Here is a 27,710-nt window from a genome sequence, read left to right as displayed (position 1 = left end):
TATATCAACATGGATGACAAAATGGTTTTTGCGGGAATTTGCAAATTTATAAAATCTCTAACTGCTTCAGTTTCAATTTAATATTAATTAAACTTACAGAAAAGCTACAACATGAAATGTGTGATACCTGGACTAAACTTAAAAGGTAATAGCTTATCGTTTTTAGAGAGTTTTCATTGGTAGTGGGTATTGTTAGCGCATGTTTTACGCGAACGTGCTAAACCCAACATAAGAATGATGTAGTGATACTAGCTGATATAAACACTTCTCCATCGAGTCAGATTTTAGGAGTATTTGATGTACCGGGGCCGACATATTCCTTTAAGGCACTTCGAGGAAGAATATTTCGGACAAATGTTAACTTGCATGACAAGTAATTCCAGACAGGAACACGCAGATAATAACTGGACTCCCCTGCAAGTTCGTGTTCACTTCCTATGTTTCATCTTAGACCTCTTGGGGAGACCAGGTTTGATTTAATCGAAAAGAGTCCAAGTTTGCCTTTGAAGTCGACTGTCAAAGTCTGATTTTCAAATTCATGATTGTGGCACTCGTAACCGGGAACAGGTCAAAATGGCCACACGACAAAATGGCCACACTGACCAAAGTCAAAATGGCCACAACCCCCAGTCAAAATCGCCATCTGAAAACTTGATATATATAACAATCGACTTCGCGTCAGCTACCTGGTTGGCCCTAGACTGAGTTTTGCCAAATGAGAAAGTACAGCTGAAGGGGTCGTTGTCGGCACAGGTACTACAGATACGTACCCCAGGTACCTTTCTGTATACAGATATGTACCCTAAACAAAGTCAAAATACAGAAACGTACCCGGTACCCTAAAAGGCGGACGAGTCCACGAAACGAAACCGTATGTAGTTGTTCCCGTTCAACTGATTCCGAGTGGTATTCATGTGCATCGCGAAATATCCGTTACTGTGTATTCTCATTACTTACATAACGCAATCAAATGTATCTAATACAACAGTATGACAGTTCCGGTCAAGAATACGACACAATGGGAATGGAATCGTCCTAGGGTACGTTTTTGTATTCTCATTATGGCCAAGGTACGTTTCTGTATACAGAAACGTACCTGGGTTACATATCTGTAGTACCCGTGCGGACAACGACCCCCTCAGCGAAAGTACATGGCTGTGTATTTCACTTCACCCAGGCCATCTGGAGGAAATGTCAAGAGTTTGGTCTGCAGGTAAGTGATTATAAATTGTAGAATTATACATTGTAAATCAGAGAATTATAAAATATATTTATTAAATTAAAATTTTATAATCATGTAAGTTTATTGAAAATTGACATTGAGAAGAATAACACTTAAAATGTGGGTATTTGTGTTGTAGGATGGAACCGGCGAATGAACTCTTGCAAAGGGGAGAGAACACTCGGCCTGTATAAGCTCATCGAAGCCCTGCACAAGGAGGCACGCCAGGTCGACATTCACACGAGACTTCTCCATGATGGCAAGCTGCAAAAATTCACCAGAAAGACAGCCACCCGTAACAAGGAGGAGGTTTTCACAGCTTGGCGTTTCTACAAGGATGGAAAGCTGAGCCCCATAGAACTTCTCCGCTTTTGTGCCCAGCTGACCGGACCATTGGAATGATCAAGTTTCTGACTTGAAAACAGAGATCTGCAGGGGTGTCTTGTAAAAGACAGTATTTAGTATTAATAATACTGTCTATCTGTTTTGTAAAAGTAAATAGTTAAAAAGTGCATGTACATGACAAAAGAACATACATATATATTTGTTATTTGTTGAAAATATTATTTGTTTATGTAATAAACATCAAGTTTTGTCTGATATAACTTCTTTTGTCATTATTACACCTTGATATCAAAGAATACAAATGTTAGGCATATAAAAGAATAAAAAAAAATAATGTGTGGCCATTTTGACTTTCTATGGTCATTTTGACTTTTTGCTGTGGCCATTTTGACCAGGGGTTTGTGGCCATTTTGACTTGCTCATTTTGTGGACATTTTGTCGTGTGGCCATTTTGACTAGGACCCCTCATAACCGACGTTGACAAATATCCTCAAACGAGCTGAATTTGATGATTGCATTGCTCGCGCTATATCGGGGGAGAACGTGTGCGATCGGAGTGCACAAGCAGTTTCATCAAAATTTGGATATATGTCTGCCACAGAAAATACAAATGCTCCAAAACCGGTCTGAATCTGATGAGATAAAGAGAGATATTTTCGTTTGGTACCAGTCTCTTTGGGTTTGATAGTCTATTATCTGTAGACAAATAGTAGGGTATATTTAAATGTATTCAGTATATCACATGACATAACTGGCATTCAAAGCTGTCAATTATTCACATTTACCACATATTTAATTATTTTCTGTTTTTCCACAGTATTTGGAAGAGCCATCCACTCCTTGTCAAAGATTGGAGATGAACTGTACATTGAACCCATGGAAGAGGGAGTAGGTTTTATGAATGAAATCATAACTTGTTTGTTATGAAATGGACTTTTCAGTTATCCATTGAGAAATAACCTCAGGAGGGATATACATGTACATGTAGGCAATTGTCAAATTTGTCAGCTTGTCACTTCTTTGTTCTGGCAAAGTTCATTTTGTTTGTGCCTGTGGTATGGATCATTACTGGTAATATCGATCACAAGATTGTCTGGCCCTGACTTGTTTATGTATATCATCAAATAGCTGGATTACTCCTGTGTGCATTCTACATTTTCAACCAACAATCATTCTTGCTACCCATCCCAATTTTGGTTTCTGCACCAGGTTACTGTTAAAGCATGATATTTTTTAGCATTTTAAGGAAACTTTTTTGAGTGGCATGTTTAGAATTTGGTGAATCAAATAAGGACAAACTTTATGGATGAACAACTAAACTTACTTCTATATTTGGATGATGCAACGTTTCGATACAGATTCTTGTATCGTTGTCAAGCAAGAATGAGTCAGGTAAAAAATAGGGTTATATACATATATACAGTAAATAATTAACAAGAACAACAAGAAGTAACAATGTGATGACAAGGGATTACATGTAGAAGCCAGTGAGGTGAGGTGAAATTGGGTTTAACGTCGTACTTGAGAATATTTCGCTCATATTACAACGTGCATGCGTATGTATGTGTATGTGCGGCTGCTTGTACTAGCCCAGACTGAAGCTGGTTTTATAGTGCTAGCCCACTGAGATACCACTCCGCAGTGAAGCATGAATACCCCACTCAGACACATTATACTGACTCCGAGCCGACCAGTCCTTGTAGCCATTAATACTGAGTGCCAGGCAGGTACCAACAAGTACCATAGTTTAACATCTTTTGGTATGACGTGGTTGGGGATCGAACCCACGACCTTCCGCTCTCCAGGCGGACGCTCTGACCACTACACCACGGAGGCGGCCGTAGAAGCCAGTGATAATAATGATAATAATAATGCTAATTTTTGCGCCTAGAATCCAACGAGATGCTGTTCCCTGGCTTTACATTATTACCCTTACGGCATTGTACTTTCAAAGCTGCTACTAAGGGCTTCACGCGACCATATAGGTCCATACATCCGCTTCTCAGGTACCCGCTTTGAACAGCTGGGTGGACTGTGTGCAATGTGGACGAAGTGCCTTGCCCAGGGACACAACACAGTATGAGACCCAGGTCACAAATTTTGGTGTCTCCAGCGGGATTCAAACCCGGGCCTTTGGCATGAGAGGTCAGCATGCTAACCACTACACCACCGTGCTCCACGGATTGCATTTAGAAGCCAGTTGATTGATAGACTGTTTTTTTTACCTGACTCTTGCTTGACAACGATACAAGAATCTGTATCAAAACGTCGCATCATACAAATAAAGAAGTTTGATCCATGTCAGGAAGACTGTTTAAACAGTGGTTACATAAAAGAAATATTGCCACTATGTTCTATTTTAAAAAAACCCCTCAGCATTCCAAATTGCTATTCTGTGAGCTTCATTTTTATACAAATGTGATAATAGATGTATACAATATAATGAATATATGATAATAAACAGGGATTTACAGGACGCGAATTCCTGCGTCCTATACCCATAAAAATTGACAATGGATGCAACCAAATTTATTAGCGCATCCACAGGGACGCAGAAAAAGTCTTAATACTTTTTGTAAAAATTCCATTCAAGTAACAATACGTTATCACTGAGTTTGCTACTAGCTGGGTTATGGTATCATTTGCAATTTAGTTACTGTAACAATGTGATGATCATGATACACAATACAATAACAGTATTAATAATAATATTTAAGTGGAAAGTGTTATTTTTCCTCCTGCAGTGTGTAAAAACGTTGAATGTTCATTCAGCATTCTGTTTCAGCTGGCTCTGCGCACAGTCAACTCCTCACGGTCAGCATATGCATGTTTCCTGTTTTCACCCAGCTTCTTTCAGCATTACGATGACGGCTCTGGCCTCTCCAGCTCAGAGGACAGTGATGAGGATGGATTCCGCTGTAAGCTGGGCATGAAGGTGTGTACAAATACCTACAGATTACTCTTCACATACAAGATCTAACCTTAGTTTTAACAGTCATAGGGACCAGTGAAGATCCAGATTAGAATTGATCTTCAGCAACCCATGCTTGTTGTAAGAGGCGACTAATGGGATCGGGTGGTAAGGCTTGCTGATTTGGTTGAATATCTGGGTTCTGAATGAAAATGTAGAAGTCTCACTTTACAATGTTGGAAGCATGGGAAAAAACACACCCATTTCTGCTGAAGATGAACTCTTACCCTGAATTTCAAATATTTATTTTGGCATAGTTCAATGTATTTCCGTCATTGCTATCTTTCTGATGTTCCAGTCTATACTGACAGTGTTCCGCTCCCTCTATACAATAGAGAAGACAGTAGAGAGGTGTAAGATCCATCTGGACAACGATGAATCACGTCTGGTGTTTCAGCTGCACTGTCGACATGGTGAGTGTTAGTTGAACTGTCAACACGGTGGGTCTTAGTTGAACTGTCAACACGGTGGGTCTTAGTTGAACTGTAGACATGGTGGGTCTTGGTTGAACTGTTGACACTGTGGGTCTTAGTTGAACTGTCGACACTGTGGGTTTTAGTTGAACTGTTGACACTGGGTTTTAGTTGAACTGTCAACACGGTGGGTCTTAGTTGAACTGTCAACACTGTGGGTCTAAGTTGAACTGTCAACTCTGTTGGTCTTAGTTGAACTGTCGACACTGTGGGTTTTAGTTGAACTGTCGACACTGCGGGTCTAAGTTGAACTGTTGACACTGTGGGTTTTAGTTGAACTGTCAACACTGTGGGTCTTAGTTGAACTGTCAACTCTGTGGGTCTTAGTTGAACTGTTGACACTGTGGGTTTTAGTTGAACTGTTGACACTGGGTTTTAGTTGAACTGTCGACACGGTGGGTCTTAGTTGAACTGTCAACTCTGTTGGTCTTAGTTGAACTGTTGACACTGTGGGTTTTAGCTGAACTGTCGACACTGTGGGTCTAAGTTGAACTGTCAACACTGTGGGTCTTAGTTGAACTGTCGACACAGTTGGTCTAAGTTGAACTGTTGACACTGTGGGTTTTAGTTGAACTGTAGACATGGTGGGTCTTAGTTGAACTGTCAACACTGGGTCTTAGTTGAACTATAAACATGGTGGGTCTTAGTTGAACTGTCGACACAGTTGGTCTAAGTTGAATTGTCGACAGGATTGTTAGTCAATTACTTTCTGTTTCAAAGGGGGGTTGGGGAGGGGGGTAGCCTAGCGGTTAAAGCATTCACTCGTCACACCGAAGACACGGGTTTGATTCCCCACATGGGTACAATAGGTGAAACCCATTTCTGTTGTCCCCCGCAGTGATATTGGTGGAATATTGCTAAAAGTGACGTAAAACTAAACTCCCTCACTCACTCTCTCTCTGTTTCAAAGTATTTGTACAGAAACAGTAAAGTTAGGTAGAGATGTAAAACTCTTGATACTTAATGGATGTAGTTTCATTTCAGGAATTGTAAAGACTCACAATTTAGCTTTCATAGAATGTGAACAGTTGCAGGCTGTGTTTTCTAAAGACCTGAGTCCAAACAGGCTCACAGCTCCTTCAAAGTAAGCAAATTTTGTTATGTTTACATGGAATCATCAGATATCATTTTTATAAACTAATTGTAACACAAGACATGTTAGAAGGAACTTTTTGAGTGCCTGTTTTTACATGTTTCAGTCAGCCCATTACATTTAAAAATTTTAGTTTAAAAAATTATCGTGTAAATAAAACGTATATAGTCACTGATTTCAAGTTTTGGTTGATGTAAACTGACCAAAAGATGTTTTATTTAATGAAAGGTTTCACTGGATATCTGCAGTTTTAGGTGCCTTGTTTCAAATCTGCTTGTTTGTTTTCAGACTACTCTGTGATGTGGTTGTGAATTTTCAACACAATCAGGAGGAGATAACTCTGATTGTGAATCCAAACAAAGTAGCTTTAAAGAATTATACTGATGATGAACAAGGTATGTTACAGTTCGGGTCTGAATGTTGTGAAATGGTCCGACCACATGTACTTACAATGTCTTCTCAGTGGCATGTACAGAGTTTTCTCCCTTTGAGCAGGAACCTGTGATTGTAGGATCCAATCCTTATACACTTCGATTCCCAATTATGTTTTAGGTTGTCTGCATCATGCTTGTACTTATGCTGTGTATGAAATAAGTAAAAAAAACCAGCCAGACATTAGGGTTGGTAACTTCAAAATGTTACCAGCCCAAAATGGATTTAACCAGACCATACACCAAGATTTGGTGAATTTGATCAGATGTATGGAATATCTAAAAACATTTACCAGACCATCGGGCTGGCTAGCTAGCTGTAAATTTAGACCGTTCGTCAGAAATCTAGCCCATCTCGGGCAGTCGGATGGGCCTTATTTCGGACACTGACTTATGGGTTTTTTAACCATATTAGAAAATACTTTAGACGGTCACTTTGGTGTGCTTTCCTCCCTCATTGAGTTGGCATTCCTTGAGGTACCTGGAAGACCATTCATTGCACTCTCTCATTACTAACTAAAACATTCAGCGGACTTCATGCAGTCATAATAACTAAGTATAATAGTAGGGCTCCAGATAAATTTTCAACATCAGGAGTACATACTCCTTACTTTTTCAATGCAAGAGTACTGGAAAACCTTAAGAGTACATTTAGAGTACTTAATGGAATTTAATGGAGTACCAGTAAATTTGATTTTCGTTTCATATATGCACAACAACATTGCTATTCAGATACTTTTTCAGATATATACATCTGTAAATTATTCTAAGACCGTACACCATTGCTGTAGTGCGTATCTGCTACGTTTTCTAAATGATTTCCTACTGTATCGTGCATATTTTATATCCGTACATACGCCGCGATACGGCCCTTATCTGGAGCCCTGTAATAGTAGTTATGCTGAATGTTTTTGTTAGCTTTCCTTGTTATTAAATGTCTTGACAAGAATTCAGTCTAAATTCCAATGGTATAATGTACTGGTTACAATGAATCATTTGCATTTGAAATGTATGTTCCCCATTTTGTCACATGTCTTGCTTTTCTGGTTAATTTTTATCCCCCTGCAACGCGTTTTTCAGGGGGTATTAAAATGGAGTCCGTCTGTGCACGTTTGTCTTTTCCGAGCAGAACTTTTTTCCTTATCCTGACTCATGCTCTTTTGCTTGTCTTCTTCTTCTTGCGAACATAGTGGAACACTTGTATCTCCTTATTTGAAGCTCCCTTCAAAATAAAATCACTAATTGGTACTCACCACGAGTTGCTCCCCTTTGTCTCCCCTGGCGGAAAAGGTGTCGTCACCCTCTGGCCATGTGCTTCACTCTCTCCTTCTTCGCCCAGTGAGCAGGATGTGAGAGCGCCTTGTGTCTCCTTACACACATATCCTTTGATAATCTCTTAGTTTTTACCTCTCATAGGTTACTATAGAGGTATAGCTAGTATCCTTTACTATTTGTATTGATTAATTATCGTATTTCTACTGTTTATTCACGTGTATTAAGTGATTGTTCAGCTAACTTTACGTTCATGAAAATCTGTGCGATTTGTAGATTACGTTTTTCTGCCTCCGATCCACATGTAATATGCCCTAGTTGTTCTCGCCGTGTCGCGTTTAATTCCGTTGCAGTTACTGCATTAATTTATCTCATTCTGCATTTAATAAATATCATCTTTGCGTCTTAAGGCGTGCTGCAGATAGATCCATGAAACAAGGGCAAAACATGGCAGAGAGTCAGATATTCCTTCCAGTCAGCTGCTAGCGATCGACCCTCTCCGTCTGGTGTTCTGCTAGAGACCCTGCGGCAGAGGAGCGTGGGGCGCAGTCCGTTACCTCGAAGAAGCGACCGGCCTCCCCAGACATCCCGTCATTGCAGACTAAGTCTAAGAGGGCCTCATCGTCGTCTCAACGCAGATTGAGGACACCCAGGGCAGCGCCAGACTTCCAAAGGAAATCTCACGAAGACAGCAAGAACTTTCTCAGCGAGATCGTTCCAGCAGCAGAGTTGGGCCTCTACGATGATCAGCCGATAATCATCCCGACTTACGGCAGAAGAAGCGACCGGTGTCAGCGACTGTGACTTCTGCAGAGATCTCCATGCAGCCTGATGCCTCTACACCGGCGTCAGGCGTCATTGATGTGAACCCCATCGCAGAAAAGAGCGCCCGGCGACTTCGTCTGAATCATCCCAGAAGACATGATCGCGGCAGATTATGAACATCATGGAGGACCACTACAAACTGCGCAAGCGAAGTCCGAACCTTCGAAGGCTCCAACGTGAACAACACCCCAGAGGCACCCCCGTCAGCGTAGCAGCCAAGGCGATGTCACCTTCGCGAAGGAAGTCCGCACCACCTTGACGAAGGACCTAGATGTACAGCCTTCGAAGGCCTTCAGCGAAGCGGGAGAGATCATCACCATCTTCGATTTCATCTCTAGATATGGACTCAGACCATCAGACATCACGGAAGCCTTCGCGAAGGTCATATCATCGATCCCCCGGACCGGACGCAAATGAAGCTTCGCGAAGGCATTCGCGAAAGACATATGATTCCAGATCTTCATCGTCTAGAAGAACATCGAGGGACTGCCGAAGAGCTTCGCGAAGCTATCAACATTCACCTCACAAGTCTCCGAGAAGATCATCCCATAGGCGATCTCCACTCCGTTCATCACCAGGTCGATCACCCATCAGATCTCCACATAGAAGCGGCGCACAAGTCAACTAGATAAGCCACAAACCTCATCAGATATTCAGACAGCTACGCGCGTCGAAGAGCATCTACAATTTATTAATGATGATGGTTTTGAGGATGATGGAGGAATCATATTTTCTGATGCAGAGATACGGGTATTGGATGGTCAATAACCTAGATCTCACATCACCATCTAAAAGTGGCAATACAGCTCAGGCGTATTTGATGAAGGAAGATGATCCAGATGCAATCACTCTACCCCGATCGACCCGATTGCGGCAGTGCCACAGAATCTAGATGCAGCTTTCCAGAAAGCTACGAAAGTTCAGATACCACATCTACCCAACTTTCAAGCCAAGAAGTTCTCCACGCATAACATGGACTCCTTCTACAAGGCCCAGGACATCGATGAGAACTATAAGATCATCAGCGATGTAAAGAACAAGATTTACAAGATGGATGATCGCAAGTTGGCTCATATAGAAACCATGGCGAGGCGTATGTTCTTTGGGTTAAATAGATCTAGGGCGATCAATGAGACTCTTATTACTAGATTCGGGATTCCACGACGGAAGATGATAGAATGATTTATTCTGCCTTACTTATGCAAAGAAAGATCAGCAGTTTTTAACGGATCATCTTACATCTGTTTCAGCAGCACTGACCTTAGCTCGTCGTCAAGGCCTCCTCGCCTCCTGTAATTGGGGAGAACTTTACAGCCCACTTTATACAGCCCGTGGTCGACAACATCCATCTTTGACGGAGAAATCGACAAAGTCGCCAAGGAAGTCTCTAAGGATTCCAGGGAAGTCCTTATGATTAGATCGATGGACACACTAGCCAGCGTCATTCGTCAGACTTCACAAAGATACTCAGGCAGATCTAAGTTCACGGGCCTACAAAGAGCAAGAGACAGGAAGATAGCCAGCTCTAGAGGTAAAGATTCTTTTAAATTAAGCCCATATGGCAACTATAGAGGAGGATCAGGAAGAGGCAGGACACCCAGAGGTTCCCGCAATTATAGACGCTGAAACACAGGTTCGGAACGACTGGAGTCTTCCACCCCCAGCCGTTCCAGTACAACCAGCTCAAGTGGGTGGACGCCTCCAACTACACTGGGAAAACTGGGGAATACTGCAAGATCCTTACGTCTCCAACATTATTCAACACGGATTTCGTATCCCTCTACAGGACAAGCCTCCGCTGACAATCAAACCCCCCAAGTTCGATTTACAAGCGCAACAACTACCAAAGATAAAAGAGGCTGTCTCATCACTCCTATCCAAACAGGCCATAGAAGTAATAGATCAAGCAAACGTCGAACCAGGTTTCTACTCCCCAGTTTTCCTAGTTCCCAAGAAAAACTCCACGGAGAAATACAGACTCATCTACAACATGAGCTTTTTCAACAAGAACTATCTACGCAAACCACCGAAGTTTCGCATGATACATTTACCTCAGTTACGCCAGATGATTCGTCCTATGGACTACATGGGCAGCATAGATCTACAGGATGCCTACTTGCACATCCCCATTCATCCCGATTCCAGGAAATACCTACGATTTACTCTAGAAGGGCTACATTACCAGTGGAAAGTACTCCCATTCGGAATATCATCAGCCCCCCTGGCTATTCACGAGGATAACGAAACCGATTATCAAATTTCTACATCGTCAAGGGCTACGCAGTGCGTTTTACCTCGACGACGGGATACAAGTAGATCAAGATCCACTGCGTCTCAAACTACAGTTAAATTACATCATAAAGCTACTAACACAACTAGGTTGGTTAGTAAACTTACGCAAGTCGGACCTAGTACCATCGCAAGACCTACAGTTCCTAGGTATTCGATTCATCACAAATCGCAACCGTATTATGGTACCAGAAGACCGTTGGCTCAAGATACAACAGACCATTCCACCAGCTCTACTCTCTCCGTTACCACTGCGACAATGGCAGAGCCTACTAGGTCTTCTCACATCAGCCCAAGACATGACTGTCACAGGCAGATTACAGTTACGTCCCCTACAGGTCCTCATCAACGCACATCTCAACGATGTACAACCATTCAGTCTACCGAAACATCTCAGACCACATCTACTATGGTGGACCAAGAAATCGAATGTCTGCGAAGGGATTTGTTTAGCAGAGCAGGAATACAAAACCCATCTGTATGTAGACGCGTCACTCCAAGGTTGGGGAGCTCATCTCACCAACCACACGATATCAGGGTTATGGAATCAGCAAGAATGCAAACTCCATATAAACAGTCTAGAAATGAAAGCTGTAATCAACGCCATTCTACATTGGAGCACATTTCTACAAAATGCGCGCCTAATGATCCATACAGACAATTCGACAGTGGCGTTCTACATAAACAAGCAAGGCTCAACGAGATCGATGAACCTTTTGAACCTAAGCTTTCAACTGTTCGATTTAATACAAGATCTAAATCTACATGTCAAAGCAGTGCACATTCCCGGAGCCAGAAATATACTAGCAGACGCTCTCTCTCGGCCTCATCTACCATCACCGACAGAGTGGATGATCAACCGGGAAATTTTTGCACAGATAATCAAGCAATTAGGAGCGCCGCTAATAGACCTATTCGCCACGCGATTCAACAATCAGCTACCGACATTCGTGTCACCAGTCCCAGACCCCCAAGCTTGGGCAACGGACGCTCTAAGTCTATCATGGGAAGGCCTCAATGCGTACGCGTTTCCGCCGCCAGCAATAATACCTCAAGTATTACAGAAAATCAGACAAACACAGAGCCTACAACTCACTTTGGTCGCGCCCTACTGGCCGGCCAGAACGTGGTTTCCCATACTAATTCAAGAAATCGGTCAACCAACACTGGAGCTACCCAAGCGCGCAAACCTGTTAATTCATCCTCACACCAAACAAGTGCACGGAAACCCAGCAATGTTCCAACTACACGTATGGACTGTATACAAATGTGTTTAAACAAGAGAGAGGATATTCTGCCAGGGCGGCAAAAGCAGTCACGCTTGCCTTACGTTACTCAACTCGTAACTTGTACGACGACAAGTGGCACAGTTTCGAAAATTATGCAACAAAGAAAGGGTTTACAGCAAGAGAGGCTTCACAACCTCAAGTGGCAGACTATTTGTGTTACCTACGCCAAAACAAACATTTAAAAGGTTCAACGATATCAACATATCTTGCCGCGCTTAGCTCTGTAATCACCATGAGAACGGGTGTCAAATTGACAAGATCTCCAGAGTTACTGGCCTTACTACGAGCTTTCCGATTGGAGGACCAAAAGCGGAAGTTCCACGCCCCAGCTTGGGATCTGAATGTAGTGTTACAACACCTCACGAGTGAGGTCTATGAACCCTTGGAATCGACAAACTTTGAATTTCTCTCACAGAAAACATTGTTTCTGCTATCGCTAGCCACAGCAGCAAGAATGTCTGAAATTCACGCTCTGGATTACGAGAGGATACAGTTTGATGACAATCATAACACAGCGCACCTCGGATTAAGATGGGATTTCATTGCAAAGAATCAACTGCCAGGTCAACCAGACAGATTATTCCACATCCCGGCGCTATCCTCTATTCTCGGATCACAAGATACACAAGACCTATCACTGTGTCCGGTAAGAGCGCTCAAAGTTTATTTACGACGATCCAAAACAAGGAGAAGATTTCTCAAACGTTTATTCATCCCATTATCGCCTACGAATCAAACAGAAGTGTCACGGACCACAATATCTATTTGGATAAGGACTGTCATTCTCCGTGCCTACAAGGCAGCAGGCTTGGACCCACCAACAGCATCAAATCCACATGAGATCAGGGCACTGGCCTCTACCCTCGCCCTACACGGTAACTGTTCCTTGAACACGATTATGGAAGGATGCTATTGGAAATCTAACATGGTATTTGCTAATCACTACCTAAGAGACATCACTACAGAAGATGTCTCTGGCATTCACCATTTCGGACCACTGGTCCTCGCTCAGCAACTGACAGTCCCTCGTAGGCGTTAAAATATTAGCCTCACAAGATTAATATGTATTTTATACATACTCATCTAGCTTATAACTCTAAGGAGTTTTAGGGCTATGTATATATGTTCAGCTTAAGTATTCTACCTTAAGCATATACTTGGATATAGTCAATTTCAGTGCCTCTATCAGAGTCACCTATATATATATATATATAATTTATATGTATTGTTCAATATATTCATAATGTAATTCCCCTTTAATGGCTTTATATAACCTATGGTTTTCTTTATACAGGATACATCCTAAATCTAAGACTTCATGAAGTTCCGTGGGGAGATATTACAGTATATCTATACAAAATCACTAATTATAAATCCAAAGTATTCTGTTACCCACCTCCGTTCCGTAGGATGCTACAAGCAAAAGAGCATGAGTCAGGATAAGGAAAAATATGTAATTTTTAGAGTAAAATTGATATTTTATACTTATCCTGACTCATGAGGTTAGCCCTCCCATCCTCCCCACATAACACTTTGGATTTCCCTGTAAATTCAAGTGTTGGGCTCGCTAAATCAGGAGAGAGTGGAGCACATGGCCAGAGGGTGGCGACACCTTTTCCCGCCAGGGGAGACAAGGGGAGCAACTTCGTGGTGAGTACCAATTAGTGATTTTATTTTGAAGGGAGCTTCAAATAAGGAGATACAAGTGTTCCACTATGTTCGCAAGAAGAAGAAGACAAGCAAAGAGCATGAGTCAGGATAAGTATAAAATATCAATTTTACTCTAAAAATTACATTTAACCACACTCTCTGTCAGGCACCTAACTGCCACCACACACGGTCAGCAATCTAACCCACTCAAGCAATGTAGCTTCCTGATCCTGAAGGGGTAGTTTTTATTCTTCGACGGGACTCAACCCCAAAGTACATCAAATGTTCTATTGACAAGTAAATGACAATACTTTATTACCCCAAGGGGAATTCTTTTTACATTTGAAAGTGGTCACATGGTTGCATATTAAAAATGACATAAAGGTTAATAAAACACAACACAACACAACAGACAGACAAAGTTAACAGTCATTTAAAAGTCGAATACTTGCTGGAATATAAGAATTTTGAAATCTTTTTGTTTTAAAACGGGACATTTGGTATCGGCGGCCTGAAGGTAAAAGATGATATTCAGAAAATAAAACATGGCTGGAATCAGATAAAATTCTATCAACAAGGAGCATATGGAACAAGACAAATGGAGAGACGGCTGTGTTAACATCACATTTACTGACTTATTTACTGAGAAAGTGTAATCCAAAATATTATGTATGTTACTTTTGACCACTTTCTGAAAGGACATTGTGTATTTGTAAAGTGAGGCCCCATACTTGCTGTAAGAGGCGACTAACGGGATCGGGTGGCCAGGCTCGCTGACTTGGTTGACACATTTTATCATATCCTAATTGTGCAGATGGAAGCTCATGGTGTTGATCACTGGTCCAGATTTGATTATTTACAGACAGCCTCCATACAGCTGGAATATTGCTGAGTGAGTTGTTAAACAACAATCAATCAATCAATCACTGACTTGGTTGACACGCGTGTCATCGTATGGGGAGGTCATTGCTCCTGATGTTGTCCATGCTGGATTGTCTGGTTCAGACTACAGACTTACAGACTTACAGACTGACGCCATATAGCTGGAAGATTGCGGAGTGTGGCGTTAAACAACAAACAAACAAACAAACATTCCTGAAATGAGTTGTTCAGAAATGTATGCTAGGTAGTAATACTCCAGTATATAAGCAAGCCTGTGGTTGATAGCACAGGCAGCGATCCATTGGATCATCCTGGTGCTCACTGTAAATATGCCAGGGTCATTTTATTGCCACTACAAGCTGGCGATGCAAGGGGGCACCTGTTCTAAACCTGAATCTCCATAGGGAAATAATGGTAGAAAGCAAATGAAACAAGTCTATTTTGAAGCTATAGTTCTTAAGTGATAATTCAAGTCATTCAATCTTGAGGACAGGCATATATTTTAACACTTATCCTCTCACTGTTTCTTCTTGTTTGTTTTTTCTTGTGTTTGCAAAAAAAAAGAAAAGAGGCTTATTTGAATTTATATTCCTTTTTCTTCCCCAGGCAATCCTGGCATTTACGGAGGTGACAAACCTACCTTTGAACATCCATTTTGAGACGCCCGGGAGGTAGGAGTCAACATTATGAACATTGCAATAACTAGAGTTGTAACGAATCCTCTATGAAGCAAATATAATACAAATCATGTGTAAGGAATATGATTATTGGGAATTGTGGCCACCTGTGGTGGTGTGTGGTCCTGTGCACAAAACGCAGGTCACGAATCAGTTGCAGTTAAGCAACGTCGAGCTAGGACAGTCCTTGGATGTGTGACCGTGTGTGACAGCTTGACTCCTGAGAGTTTCAAGGACTTGCCCCACAACGAAGCACATGTGATACATGTGGTCTCACCTTAGGCAAGTGAATTTGTTCAAACTTGCCTCTGTTCACCCAGCAGATAATGGGTACCCGGTTGGATAAAGTCATGTTACTATAACCTTCTAGCACCTAACAGGCAGCTTGGGTTATCCGGGGTAATAATAATCAGGGTGTTAGCGCTTAGAGCATGCTTTGTTGCGTGGAGATTTGCGCATTATAAGACTTCTCATTATTTTTATTATTATTAATTGAATACAATTATAAGTCAGCAGCAGCAGTTTTATCATTTATCATATTAAATAATATTTGACATGTTCTGACCATGATGACAGTGTTAATTTATCTCGAAAATATATTTTTCTCAAATTAAGTATACCAGTGTAAGAATGTCTATTATACTGCCTGGCTTGAATATATTCCATTTTGCATATCTCGCTTTGGTAATGTAACCAAGGGTCAGATCCAGGTTCACCTGCTCACAGCGATCTTAACACTACACCTGTTGTATGTCTATGTCAAAGTAAGGGTGTTACAATTGTCATAGAGCGTCTGCCCAGAGAGCAGAAGGTCATAGGTTCTATGCCCAGCCGCGTCATACCAAAACACGTTAAAATATAGCACTTGTTGGTCCCTGCCTGCCTGCCTGCTCGGTGTTAATGGGCAGGGCTCCAGATTATTTTTTAACATCAGGAGTACGTACTCCTTATTTTTTCAATATAAGAGTACTGGAAAACCTTAAGTGTACATTTAGTGTACTGAATGGAATTTAATGGCGTATCAGTAATAAGTTTCGTTTCATATATGCACCACACCATTGCTACTCTTGTGTAAAACAGGTCAATGAACAATAAAACAATACTTTTTCCAATAAATACGACTGTAAATGATTCTAAGACGGTACACCATTGCTGTGGTGCGTATCTGCTACGTTTTCTAAAACATTTCGTACCGTATCGTGCATATTTTTTATCCGTACATACGCCGATACAGCCCTTATCTGGAGCCCTGTTACTGGGTACAACAAGGACTGGTCGGCTCAGAGTCAGTATAATGTGTCTGAGTGGGGTATTGATGCTTCACTGCGGCATGGTATCTCAGTGAGCTGGCACTGTAAAACCAGCTTTAGTCTGGGCTAGTACAAGCAGCCACACATACACATGCATGCATGTCGTCATATGAGCGAAATATTCTTAAGTACGACATTAAACCCCATTTCACCTCACCTACAATTGTCATAGTACTAAGATTGCTTTGTGTAAGGGAAAATCAAAGGTTGAATATCTAATTTCATTGTTTGAATGGAGAAATTTCAGTATGCAGTTCAATGTTTGATAGTTCACAGGACACTTCAATCACAGTGCAATCAGACCTTAGAGTGTTAACTCTCTGAAATCTGTTGAACTCAGTGAAGATCTAATAACCCATCTATAGGTGATGTCTATCAAACTTCTAATCAGTCAGTCAACATCAAGTTTATATATTTTTCCTTATCCTGACTCATGCTCTTTTGCTTGTCTTCTTCTTCTTGCGAACATAGTGGAACACTTGTATCTCCTTAATTGAAGCTCCCTTCAATGTAAAATCACTAATTGGTACTCACCAAGAGTTGCCTCCCTTGCCCTTTTGGCGGGAACAGGTGTCGCCACCCTCTGGCCTCATGCTTCACTCTCTCCTTCTTCGCCCAGTGAGCAGGATGTGAGAGCGCCTGTGTCTCCTTACACACTATATCCTTTGGTTTTTATTAGTTTATTACCTCTTATAGGTTACTATAGAGGTATAGCTAGTATCCTTCATTAATTTGCATTGATAATTAATCGTGATTTCTACTGTTTATTCACGGAGTTCGTGATTGTTCAGCTAGTATTACGCTGATGAAAATCTGTACTATTTGCAGTTTACGCTTTTCTGTTGCTGACCCGCATGTATTATGCCCTAGTTGTGCTACGCCTTGTGCGCTTGATTCACGCTTGCAGTTACTGCATTAATCTATCTAATTCTGCTTTTCATAAATATCTTTATGCCTTGAGACGCATCGCAGATAGGTCACGCAAACAAGGGTTAGACATGGCCGATACATCGGATTCCCCATCCAGTCAGCTGCTGTCGATCGACCCTCCCGCCTGGTGTTCCGCTAGAGACCCCGCCGAAGAGGGCGGGATGCAGTCCGCCACCTCTAAGAAGCGCCCTGCCTCCCCAGACGCCCTGTCATCGCAGCCAAAGTCCAAGAGGGCCTCGACGCCTTCTCAACGCAGACTTCGACCCCCAGGGCAGCGCCGACCTCCAAGGGAAATCTACGGTCGCCAAGAACTTTCTCAGCCGAGATCGCTCCAGCCGAACTGGGCCTCTCTCCGATGATCAGCCTATCATCATCCCTGACGACGCCACAAGAAGCGCCGGTGACAGCTACAGTGACATCAGCAGAGATCGCCATGCAGCCTGATGTCTCTACACTGATGTCAGACGACTTCCCTGAGGGCTCAGCCGCTGTCATCGCAGAGAGGGCGCCGACTACTTCGTCGCAGACCATCCCAGACGAGCTGTTGCGGCAGATCATGACCATGATGGAGGGCCACTACAGACGGGAGAAGCAGCCAGCCCAGGGCCTGAGCAACGCAGACGACACCCCAGAGGCACCCCCAGTCAGCATAGCAGCCACGACGAAGCAGCCTTCGAGAAGGAAGTCACAGACCACCTCGACGAAGGACCCAGATGTACAGTCTTCGCGAAGACGGGAGAGATCGTCACCGTCCTCGGCCTCATCCTCAGATGCGGACTCAGACCACCAGACATCACGGAAGCCGTCACGGAGGTCAAGGCGCCGCTCCCCAGGTCCGGACGCAGAGGAAGCTTCACGCGGCCATCACACAGATCGTCATCGCCCAGAAGGACGCCGAGGGACTACTCAAGAGCTTCGCGGAGCTATCAACATTCTCCTCGCAGATCTCCGAGAAGGTCATCCCATAGACGCAGATCACCTAGACGATCTCCACGCCGTTCACCACGCCAATCTCCGCGTACATCACCACGTCGATCACCTCGCAGGTCACCACACAAGTCTGCACACAAGTCTACAGTCAGGTCTCCCCAAGCGTCACCCGACATAGAGATAGCAGCACACAGTTCACCATCAGAAGGGCATCAACCTCTCATCACCGATGCTGGTACAGAAGATGATGGAGGCATCATTTTCTCAGACGCTGAGATAAGATATTGGATGGTAAACAACCTAGATTTATCTTCACCGTCCAAGAGTGGCAACTCAGCGCAGACATACCTGATGAAGGAAGACGATGCAGACGTCGTCACCCTACCTCCGATCGACCCGATTGCTGCGGTGCCACAGAATCTAGATACAGCCTTCCATAAAGCCACGAAAGTGCAGACACCACATCTGCCGAACTTTCACGCTAAGAAGTTCTCCACGCACAACATGGACCCCTTCCTGAAGGCACAAGACATCGATGACAACTACAAGCTGATCAGCGATGTTAAGAACAAGAACTACAAGATTGACGATCGCAAGTTGGTGCAGATAGAAACCATGACGAGACGATGTTTTTGGCCTAAATAGATCTAGAACGATCAATGAGACACTTATCACCAGATTTCGTTAATACGACATCTGAAGATGATAGGATGATCTACTCGCCCCTACTGATGCAAAAGAAGGACCAGCAGTTCCTTACAGATCATCTCACATCTGTCTCAGCAGCTGACCTTAGCTCGTCGTCAAGGCCTCCTCGCTTCCTGCAGCTGGGCTGAGAACTTTACAGCTCCACTCTATACAGCCCCGCGTGGTCTTCCCCATCCATCTTTGACGGAGGAATAGACAAAGTCTCCAAGGAAGTCACTAAGGACTCCAGAGAAGTCCTTATGATCAAGTCGATGGACACGCTTAGCCAGCGCCATCAGGCAGACTTCACAAAGATACTCAGGGAGATCTAAGTTCTCGACTACAGAAAGCACGGGATAGGAAGATAGCCAGCCAGGGGAAAAGATTCTTTTCGCCTATAGAGGCAACTCAGGAGGGTCAGGAAGAGGCAGGACACCCAGAGGTTCCCCGCAACTATAAACGCTGAAAGACAGGTTCGAACGACTGGAGTCTTCCACCCCAGCCGCTCCAGTACAAACGCCACAAGTGGGTGGACGCCTCCAACTACACTGGGAGAACTGGGGAATGTTACAAGACCCTTATGTCTCCAACATTCTTCAACACGGATTTCAGATCCCACTACAGGCCACGCCCGCTGACAGTCAACCCTCACAAGTTCGACTTTACAGGCACAACAACTACCAAAGTTAAGAGAGGCTGTTACATCACTCATAACCAAGCAGGCCATAGAAGTACTAGATCAAGTAAACATCGAACCAGGCTTCTACTCCCCAGTTTTCCTAGTACCCAAGAAAACTCCAAGGAGAAATACAGACTCATTTACAACATGAGCTTTTTCAACAGGAATTATCTACGCGAAACCACCAAAGTTTCGCGATGATACACCTACCTCAGTTACGCAGTTGATTCGCCCCATGGATTACATGGCCAGTATAGATCTGCAAGACGATATCTACACATCCCGATACATCCCTAATCCAGGAAATATCTCAGATTTACACTAGACGGGCTACATTACCAATGGAAAGTACTCCCATTCGAATATCATCAGCCCCTGGCTATTCACGAGGATAACGAAACCTATTGTCACCTATCTACATCGCCTAGGGCTACGAGCGCGCTTCTACCTCGACGACGGGATACAAGTAGATCAAGATCCACAGCCTCTCAAACTACAGTTAAACTACATCATAAAGCTACTAACACAGCTAGGATGGTTAGTAAACTTACTCAAGTCGGACCTAGTACCATCGCAAGATCTGCAGTTCCTAGGCATTCGATTTATCACTTAATCTCAACCGTTCGTCAGACAGAGAAGACCGCTGGCTCAAGATCCAACAGACCATTCCGCCAGTTCTACTCTCTCGCTACCACTACGACAATGGCAGAGCTTGTTGGGTCTCCTCACATCAGCCCAAGACATGACAGTCAGAGGCAGATTACAGTTACGCCCGCTACAGGTCTTCATCAATGCACATCTCGACGACCTACAACCATTCAGTCTACCAAACATCTCAGACCTCATCTACTATGGTGGACCAGGAGGTCGAATGTCCATGGCTTGCATTTGTTTAGCAGAGCAGGAATTCAAAACCCATCTATATGTAGACGCTGCGCCCAAGGTTGGGGAGCTCATCTCGCCAACCGACGGCATCAGGGTTATGGAATCAGCAAGAAAGCAAGCTCCATATAAACATGTTAGAGATGAAAGCTGTAATCAACCCCATACTTCATTGGAGCACCATTCTACAGAATGCGACTTAATGATTCATACCGACAACTCGACAGTGGCGCTCTATGTGAACAAACAAGGCTCAACGAGATCACTGAACCTATTGACTTTAAGCTTTCAACTGTTCGATCTAATCCACGATCTAAACCTACATGTCAGAGCATGTCACATTCCCGGAGCCAAGAATGTACTAGCAGACGCACTCTCTCGGCCACATCAACCGTCACCGACAGAATGGATGCTCAATACAGAAATATTTGCACAGATAATCAAGCAAATAGGATCGCCGCTAGTAGATCTATTCGCCACACGCTTCAACAATCAGCTACCGACATTCGTGTCACCAGTCCCAGACCCACAAGCATGGGCAACGGACGCTCTAAGCATATCCTGGGAAGGCCTCAATGCGTTCCGCCGCCAGCAATAATACCTCAAGTGTTACAGAAAATCAGACAAACACAGAGCCTCCAACTCACTTTCAAGAAATCGGTCAACCAACACTAGAGCTACCCAAGCGATCAAATCTATTAATACATCCACACACCAAACAGGTGCACGGAAGCCCAGAAGTATTCCAACTTCACGTATGGACTGTATTAAAATGTGTTTAAACAAGAGAGGATATTCTACCAGGGCGGCAAAAGCGGTCACGCTTGCCTTACGCAATTCTACACGTAACTTGTACGACGACAAGTGGCACAGTTTTGAAAATTACGCAGCAAATAAGGGATTTACAGCGAGAGATGCTACTCATCCACAAGTGGCAGATTATTTGTGTTACTTACGGCAAAACAAACATTTAAAAGGCTCGACATTGTCAACATATCTTGCCGCTTTAGTTCTGTGATTACTATGAGAACGGGTGTCAAATTGACTAAAACTCCAGAGTTACTGGCCTTACTACGTGCTTTCCGATTGAGGACCAAAGCGAAGTTCCACTTCCAGCTTGGGATCTGAATATAGTGCTACAACACCTCACAAGTGAGGCTTATGAACCGTTGGAATCGACAACTTTGAATTTCTCTCACAGAAAACGCTTTTCCTGTTATCTCTAGCCACAGCAGCCAGGATGTCAGAAATTCACGACTAGATTATGAGAGGATACAGTTTGATGACAATCAAAACACAGCACACCTGGGACTAAGATGGGATTTCATCGCCAAAAATCAACTACCAGGTCAACCAGACAGGTTATTCCATATCCCTGCACTATCCTCGATTCTCGGATCTCAAGATACACTGGACTTATCTCTATGCCCAGTCAGAGCTCTCAAAATCTATTTACGACGCTCCAAAACAAGGCTTAAGATTTCTCAAACGATTATTCATCCCCCTTGTCGGCAACAACTCAGACAGAAGTCTCTCACTCACCATATCTATATGGATAAGAACTGTCATACTTCGCTACTACAAGGCAGCAGGACTGGACCCTCCAACAGCATCAAATCCCCATGAGATCAGGGCATTGGCTTCCACTCTCGCCCTACACGGTAACTGTTCATTGAATACAATTATGGAAGGATGCTTTTGGAAATCTAACATGGTGTTTGCTAATCACTATCTGAGAGATATCACCACCGAGGACGCCTCAGGTATTCACCATTTCGTCCCTTGGTCCTCGCGACAGCAGTTGACAGTCCCTCAGAACGCTAACACGAGTCTTACGAGATTAATATGCATAATTGATACATGCATTATCTAGCTTATAACTCTACGGAGTTCTAGCACTATGTATATACTTAGCTTAGGTCTACTCACCCTTAAGCTTTTACTGATGATTATGTTCAGTTGTATAGCTTCTCTATCAGAGTCGCTTTGATATTGTTATTTGATAATATCACAGTATATTATTATTGTAAATACCCCAGTATGGCAAAATATAACCTATGGCTTATAATAGAGGAAATATCCTAAGTCTATGCCTTTATGAAGTTCCCGTAAGGGGTTATTACAGTTATATCTATATAAATCACTAATTCTATAAATCCAAAGTATTCTGTTTTGCCCACCTCCGCTTCCTGAGGGATTCTACAAGTTAAAGAGCATGAGTCAGGATAAGGAAAAATATGTAATTTTAGAGTAAAATTGATATTTTATACTTATCCTGACTCATGAGGTTAGCCCTCCCATCCTCCCCACATAACACTTTGGATTTCCCTGTAAATTCAAGTGTTGGGCTCGCAAAATCAGGAGAGAGTGAAGCATGAGGCCAGAGGGTGGCGACACCTGTTCCCGCCAAAAGGGCAAGGGAGGCAACTCTTGGTGAGTACCAATTAGTGATTTTACATTGAAGGGAGCTTCAATTAAGGAGATACAAGTGTTCCACTATGTTCGCAAGAAGAAGAAGACAAGCAAAAGAGCATGAGTCAGGATAAGTATAAAATATCAATTTTACTCTAAAAATTACATTTTCAGCATCATATCTGATTTCTGTATTTAGAAAATGACCTAGAACGACTAGTTCTAAATACAAAGTAATATACACTGTTCCTATTACCTGATAGCCGGACCGCCTCCGTGGTGTAGTGGTTAGAGCGTCCGCCCGGAGAGTGGATCCCGGCCACGTCATACCGAAAGACATTAAAAAGGGGTAAAGGTTGGTCCCTGTCTGGCGCTCGGCATTTATGGGTACAACAAGGACTGGTCGGCTCGGAGTCAGTATAATGTGTCTGAGTAGGGTATTCATGCTTAATTGTGGCATGGTATCTCAGTGAGCTAGCACTATAAAGCTTGAGTCTGGACTAGTACAAACATACACACATACACACACATGCACGTCGTCAAATGAGGGAAATATTCTCAAGTACGACGTTAAACCCCTTTTCACCTCACCAAGTCACCTGATAGCCAGTCAAGTTGCTGTTGCTAGAAGCTTCAGTTGGCTTGTGGCAGTGTTTTAGATGGCGTCCAAATGTTGGTGGAAAGCAGACTTTAAATATCACTTAAAGTGTCACTCTCTCACCTTTTTCTCCATGTTTCTTCACAGACCAGTAGTTTTCACAGTAGACAGTGATCAGACTTTCGAGGCCAGCTTTGTACTGGCGACATTAGCAGAATCAGAGCTTGGAGCATCACAGCAGCCGTCTCAAGTCCGTGGGAAGAAACAGACAAAACAGAATAACAGGTGGGTACACTGAGAGACATTTCCTTCAACGTAAGGTCCGCATGGAAGCTACATCATGCCTAAGGCATGGTTTCAGTTCCCCACAAGGTGCAATGTGTGTAGTCCATTTCTGGTGTCCTCTCAAAATACTGCCTCGCGGAAGGTCGCGGGTTCGATCCCTGACCGCGTCATACCAAAAAGACGTTAAAATATGGTACTTGTTGGTCCCTGCCTGGCTCTCGGCATTAATGGGTACAGCAAGGACTGGTCGACTCGGAGTCAGTATAATGTGTCTGAGTGGGGTATTCATGCTTCACTGCGGCATGGTATCTCAGTGAGCTAGCACTATAAAACCAGCTTAAGTCTGGGCTAGTACAAGCAGCCGCACATACACACACACACACGCGCATGCACGTCGTCATATGAGCAAAATATTCTCAAGCACGACGTTAAACCCAATTTCACCTCACCTCTCAAAATATTCCAAAATTCAAACCCATTTGATAATATTTTCACAACGATTATCAGTCATGTCTTTATGAGATCATGAATGCAAACTATGACTAACATACACTAACTGAATTGTGGCAGGATGTTTCAAAATGTTTCATGACTGGAAGTGACAACAGAGGACATAGATAAAGGGAGGTAACTTTGGATATCCTACTCAGTAGACAAGTCAATGACAAGGGTTGAAATCCTGCTACTGAACCAGCTTCACTGGCACACATACTGAGGAGCCACGGACCTCCATGGCCACTTCCAGATGGGAATGTTACACTATACATTCCCAAAAGTTGAAAATTCTACAATCAGGATATTTAAATGTTACATTCAATGCTAATTTGAAGCTATTTTGTGTGCTTGTCAGTGGCAAGGCTGTAGGAAGTTGATGATAGAGATACTATGTTGTGCTTTATTCTATGAACAAGATAGTCCTAGGTTTGGATACCAGTGTGTTGGACTCCATACCACTTTGGCAAATTCTTAAAACAGATGAAAAATACAGCAGTATTTGGGTTTAAGTATGTTATAACACGTAATTTCATTGGCTACCAGGTTCAAAAGAATTAAGCCACGCCCACATGGTGACTACATTTTTCTGATTGACTGACAATAAAGTAGGTAATTTATTGCACTGAATGATGTCGACGATCAGGGGTCATTTGGTACAGGTTTTTTATGTTAATTAAATAAGCTATCTGTGAATTTATTATGAGATATTTTTAAGAATTTACTTGCTAAGTTTGCACACTATCTTTAGATTAATGCTTGAATAAATGCAAACCCACTCCATGCTAGAGTATTGACAAAACAGCTTAAAACCTGTCCAAAACACAAGCAGTCCACATGTGTGTAATTTTGAGGATCGTTGATCATATTTCACTTTGATGAGAGGGCCTGGAAGCAAGAAATTTAAATTACCATTTTTCTCGTTGTAGCAAAAGGTCATATGCCAGCCAGAGTCAAACCCAGAGAGGAGGTCGGAGCAGGCTAACACAGAGTACCTCTTCTGTGTCCAGGCTGACCAATGGTGTGTCACATCACAGGTAGGTTATGTTGGTCATATTGATGGTCAAGATTGATACTTGCGAAAATTAGGACATGTTTATACACTTTTAAATCATGCAAGTTTATGGCCTGATAAAAATGTTCGTCATATCAGCAGCTTAATGATGAAACACGTGTCTACATTTAAATTTCAGGCTGGTGAATTATTTTGTGGGCTAGTAACTTTCAGGCATAGATAGCCGACTGGCTAGCAAAATTTGGAAACAATTTCACACACTGACAATGGGTTAAGTGTATCTGATGTCCCCCAACTTTGATATTTCTTGGAATATCACTAAAAGTGGTGTAAAATCTTGTTCACTCTCTCACGTTCAGACCAAACACCAGCTCAGACAGACAAGCTGAGGGAGACATGGATAACACAATGGATGCTGAGGTAGAAATTAATGAAGCAACTATCCATCATACCAATGCCATGGAAACAGAACAGCCAATCACAGATGGTCAGCAGCTGGGGTCAAAGTCACCTAAACCATCAGGGTCAACCGTGAGTGACCCCAGCCCTGTAATTCCAGTGCAGAGTGAAAGACAAACAGTGAGTTATTTCCCTTTCTGTCCTTGCCTGTTTTATGAGAGGGATTCTGTTGTGATAATATATTACTCTCTCTCAGTATCCTGAAAGTCTAAAACCCTTACGATGATTGCTGTAGCATGAGACATCCTTCATTATCAAGTCTTCCATTGCGAAAATGATGTTGTTGCAGGACACAAGGGTTCCAGCAGAGGAATCGGTACTTCAAGATGTGGAGGAGGATGAAGACGAGGAGGAGGAGGAGCTGGTCCCTGGTACTCCACCAAGCAAGAAGGTAGGCGATGGTTCTGCAAAAATCTTTGGCTTGCAGTAGGCCTGGCTATCAATATAGATCGTAGAGATTGATAATCGTTAACTAAATATCAATAAATTGTTGATAAATATCGGATAACCTTGAGCAGAAATGCCTAAAAAAGTCTGAAAGAACTAAATATGTTTGCCACCGCTGGTGAGCAGTGACATGTTAATGCATGGGTTATTAACAAAACAGCACCCTGAACATAATTTAGAAGCAGACCATGAAAAAAGTGAGTGAGTGAGTGAGTTTAGTTTTACACCAAAATTCCAGCTATATGGCGGCGGTCTGTAAATAATTGAGTCTGGACCAGACAATCCAGTGGTCAACAGCATGAGCATCGATCTGCTCAATTGGGAACAGATGACATGTGTCAACCAAGTCAGCGAGCATGACCATTCGATCCGGTTAGTCGCCTCTTACAAGCATGGGTTACTGAAGATCAATATTCTTCTAACCCAGACCTTCACCAGTACCTATAAATATAAACACCTAACTTTGTGTATTGTGTGAGTAAATTAAAACTTTATTCTGTCACAAACGTTAATTTATGATATTATCGATGGCACTATTTTTTTATATCGATAATCATCAATATATTTTCCTATCGATGACATTTCTGATTATCTACCATTTTAGCTAGCCGTAACTTACAGTCTACCTTCAGTAGTCCGGTTCACTCTTCATACCAAAGACCTGGGTTCGATTCCCCAGATAGGTACAATGTGTGAAGCCAATTTCTGGTGTCCCCTGCTGTGATATTGCAGGAATATTGATAAAAGTCGCGTAAAACCAAACTCACTCACTCAGTAGTCTGGACTTTTTGAACAATGCTGTGTGTGTTTTGTCCATGTTTGTTGTAACTATTTCTATGGTACAGGTGTACCCTGGGTTTAACAGTCTGCCTTATTTCCACAGTTCCGCTCACTGTTCTTTGGCCTGTCTCAGTCCCAGACCACGCAGAGTCAAGCTCCGTCCACCAACGTTCTGGCAGCAGACACAGATGAAGAGGACTAGGATGTCCGACAACAGTTTTAACTCCAGACTTGTCATCATGCATGAAATTAATGACAGTTTTAACCTCTGTACATAATTGTACAAAGTCACTGTTAATATATCAATTAATGTTGTACAGATTCATTAAACCATGTTAAACAACAAAGCATGGTTTTTATTAGACAGTAGGACCCCCTTGTCCAT

The 27,710-nt window shown here is 42.8% G+C and overlaps 1 protein-coding gene across 1 annotated transcript; it reads left to right on the top strand.

Moving 5' to 3' along the window:
* LOC124286992 (cell cycle checkpoint control protein RAD9A-like) lies at positions 1-27,672 on the top strand. The gene is made up of 12 exons (XM_046723459.1): positions 1-145; positions 2,385-2,455; positions 4,353-4,502; positions 4,837-4,951; positions 5,996-6,095; positions 6,393-6,546; positions 15,349-15,413; positions 23,995-24,132; positions 25,554-25,661; positions 25,999-26,218; positions 26,388-26,489; positions 27,429-27,672. The coding sequence occupies exons 1-12, from the start codon at positions 112-114 to the stop codon at positions 27,525-27,527; spliced, it is 1,356 nt and encodes a 451-aa protein (XP_046579415.1). The 5' UTR covers positions 1-111; the 3' UTR covers positions 27,528-27,672.
* The last annotated feature ends 38 nt before the right edge of the window (positions 27,673-27,710 follow it).

The sequence above is a fragment of the Haliotis rubra genome, unplaced genomic scaffold, assembly GCF_003918875.1.
Source record: "Haliotis rubra isolate DU_JTF1 unplaced genomic scaffold, ASM391887v1 Scf398, whole genome shotgun sequence".
Taxonomy (NCBI): domain Eukaryota; kingdom Metazoa; phylum Mollusca; class Gastropoda; order Lepetellida; family Haliotidae; genus Haliotis; species Haliotis rubra.
The sequence above is the reverse complement of the archived record's forward strand: the minus strand, read 5'-3'. Positions and strand labels throughout refer to the sequence as shown.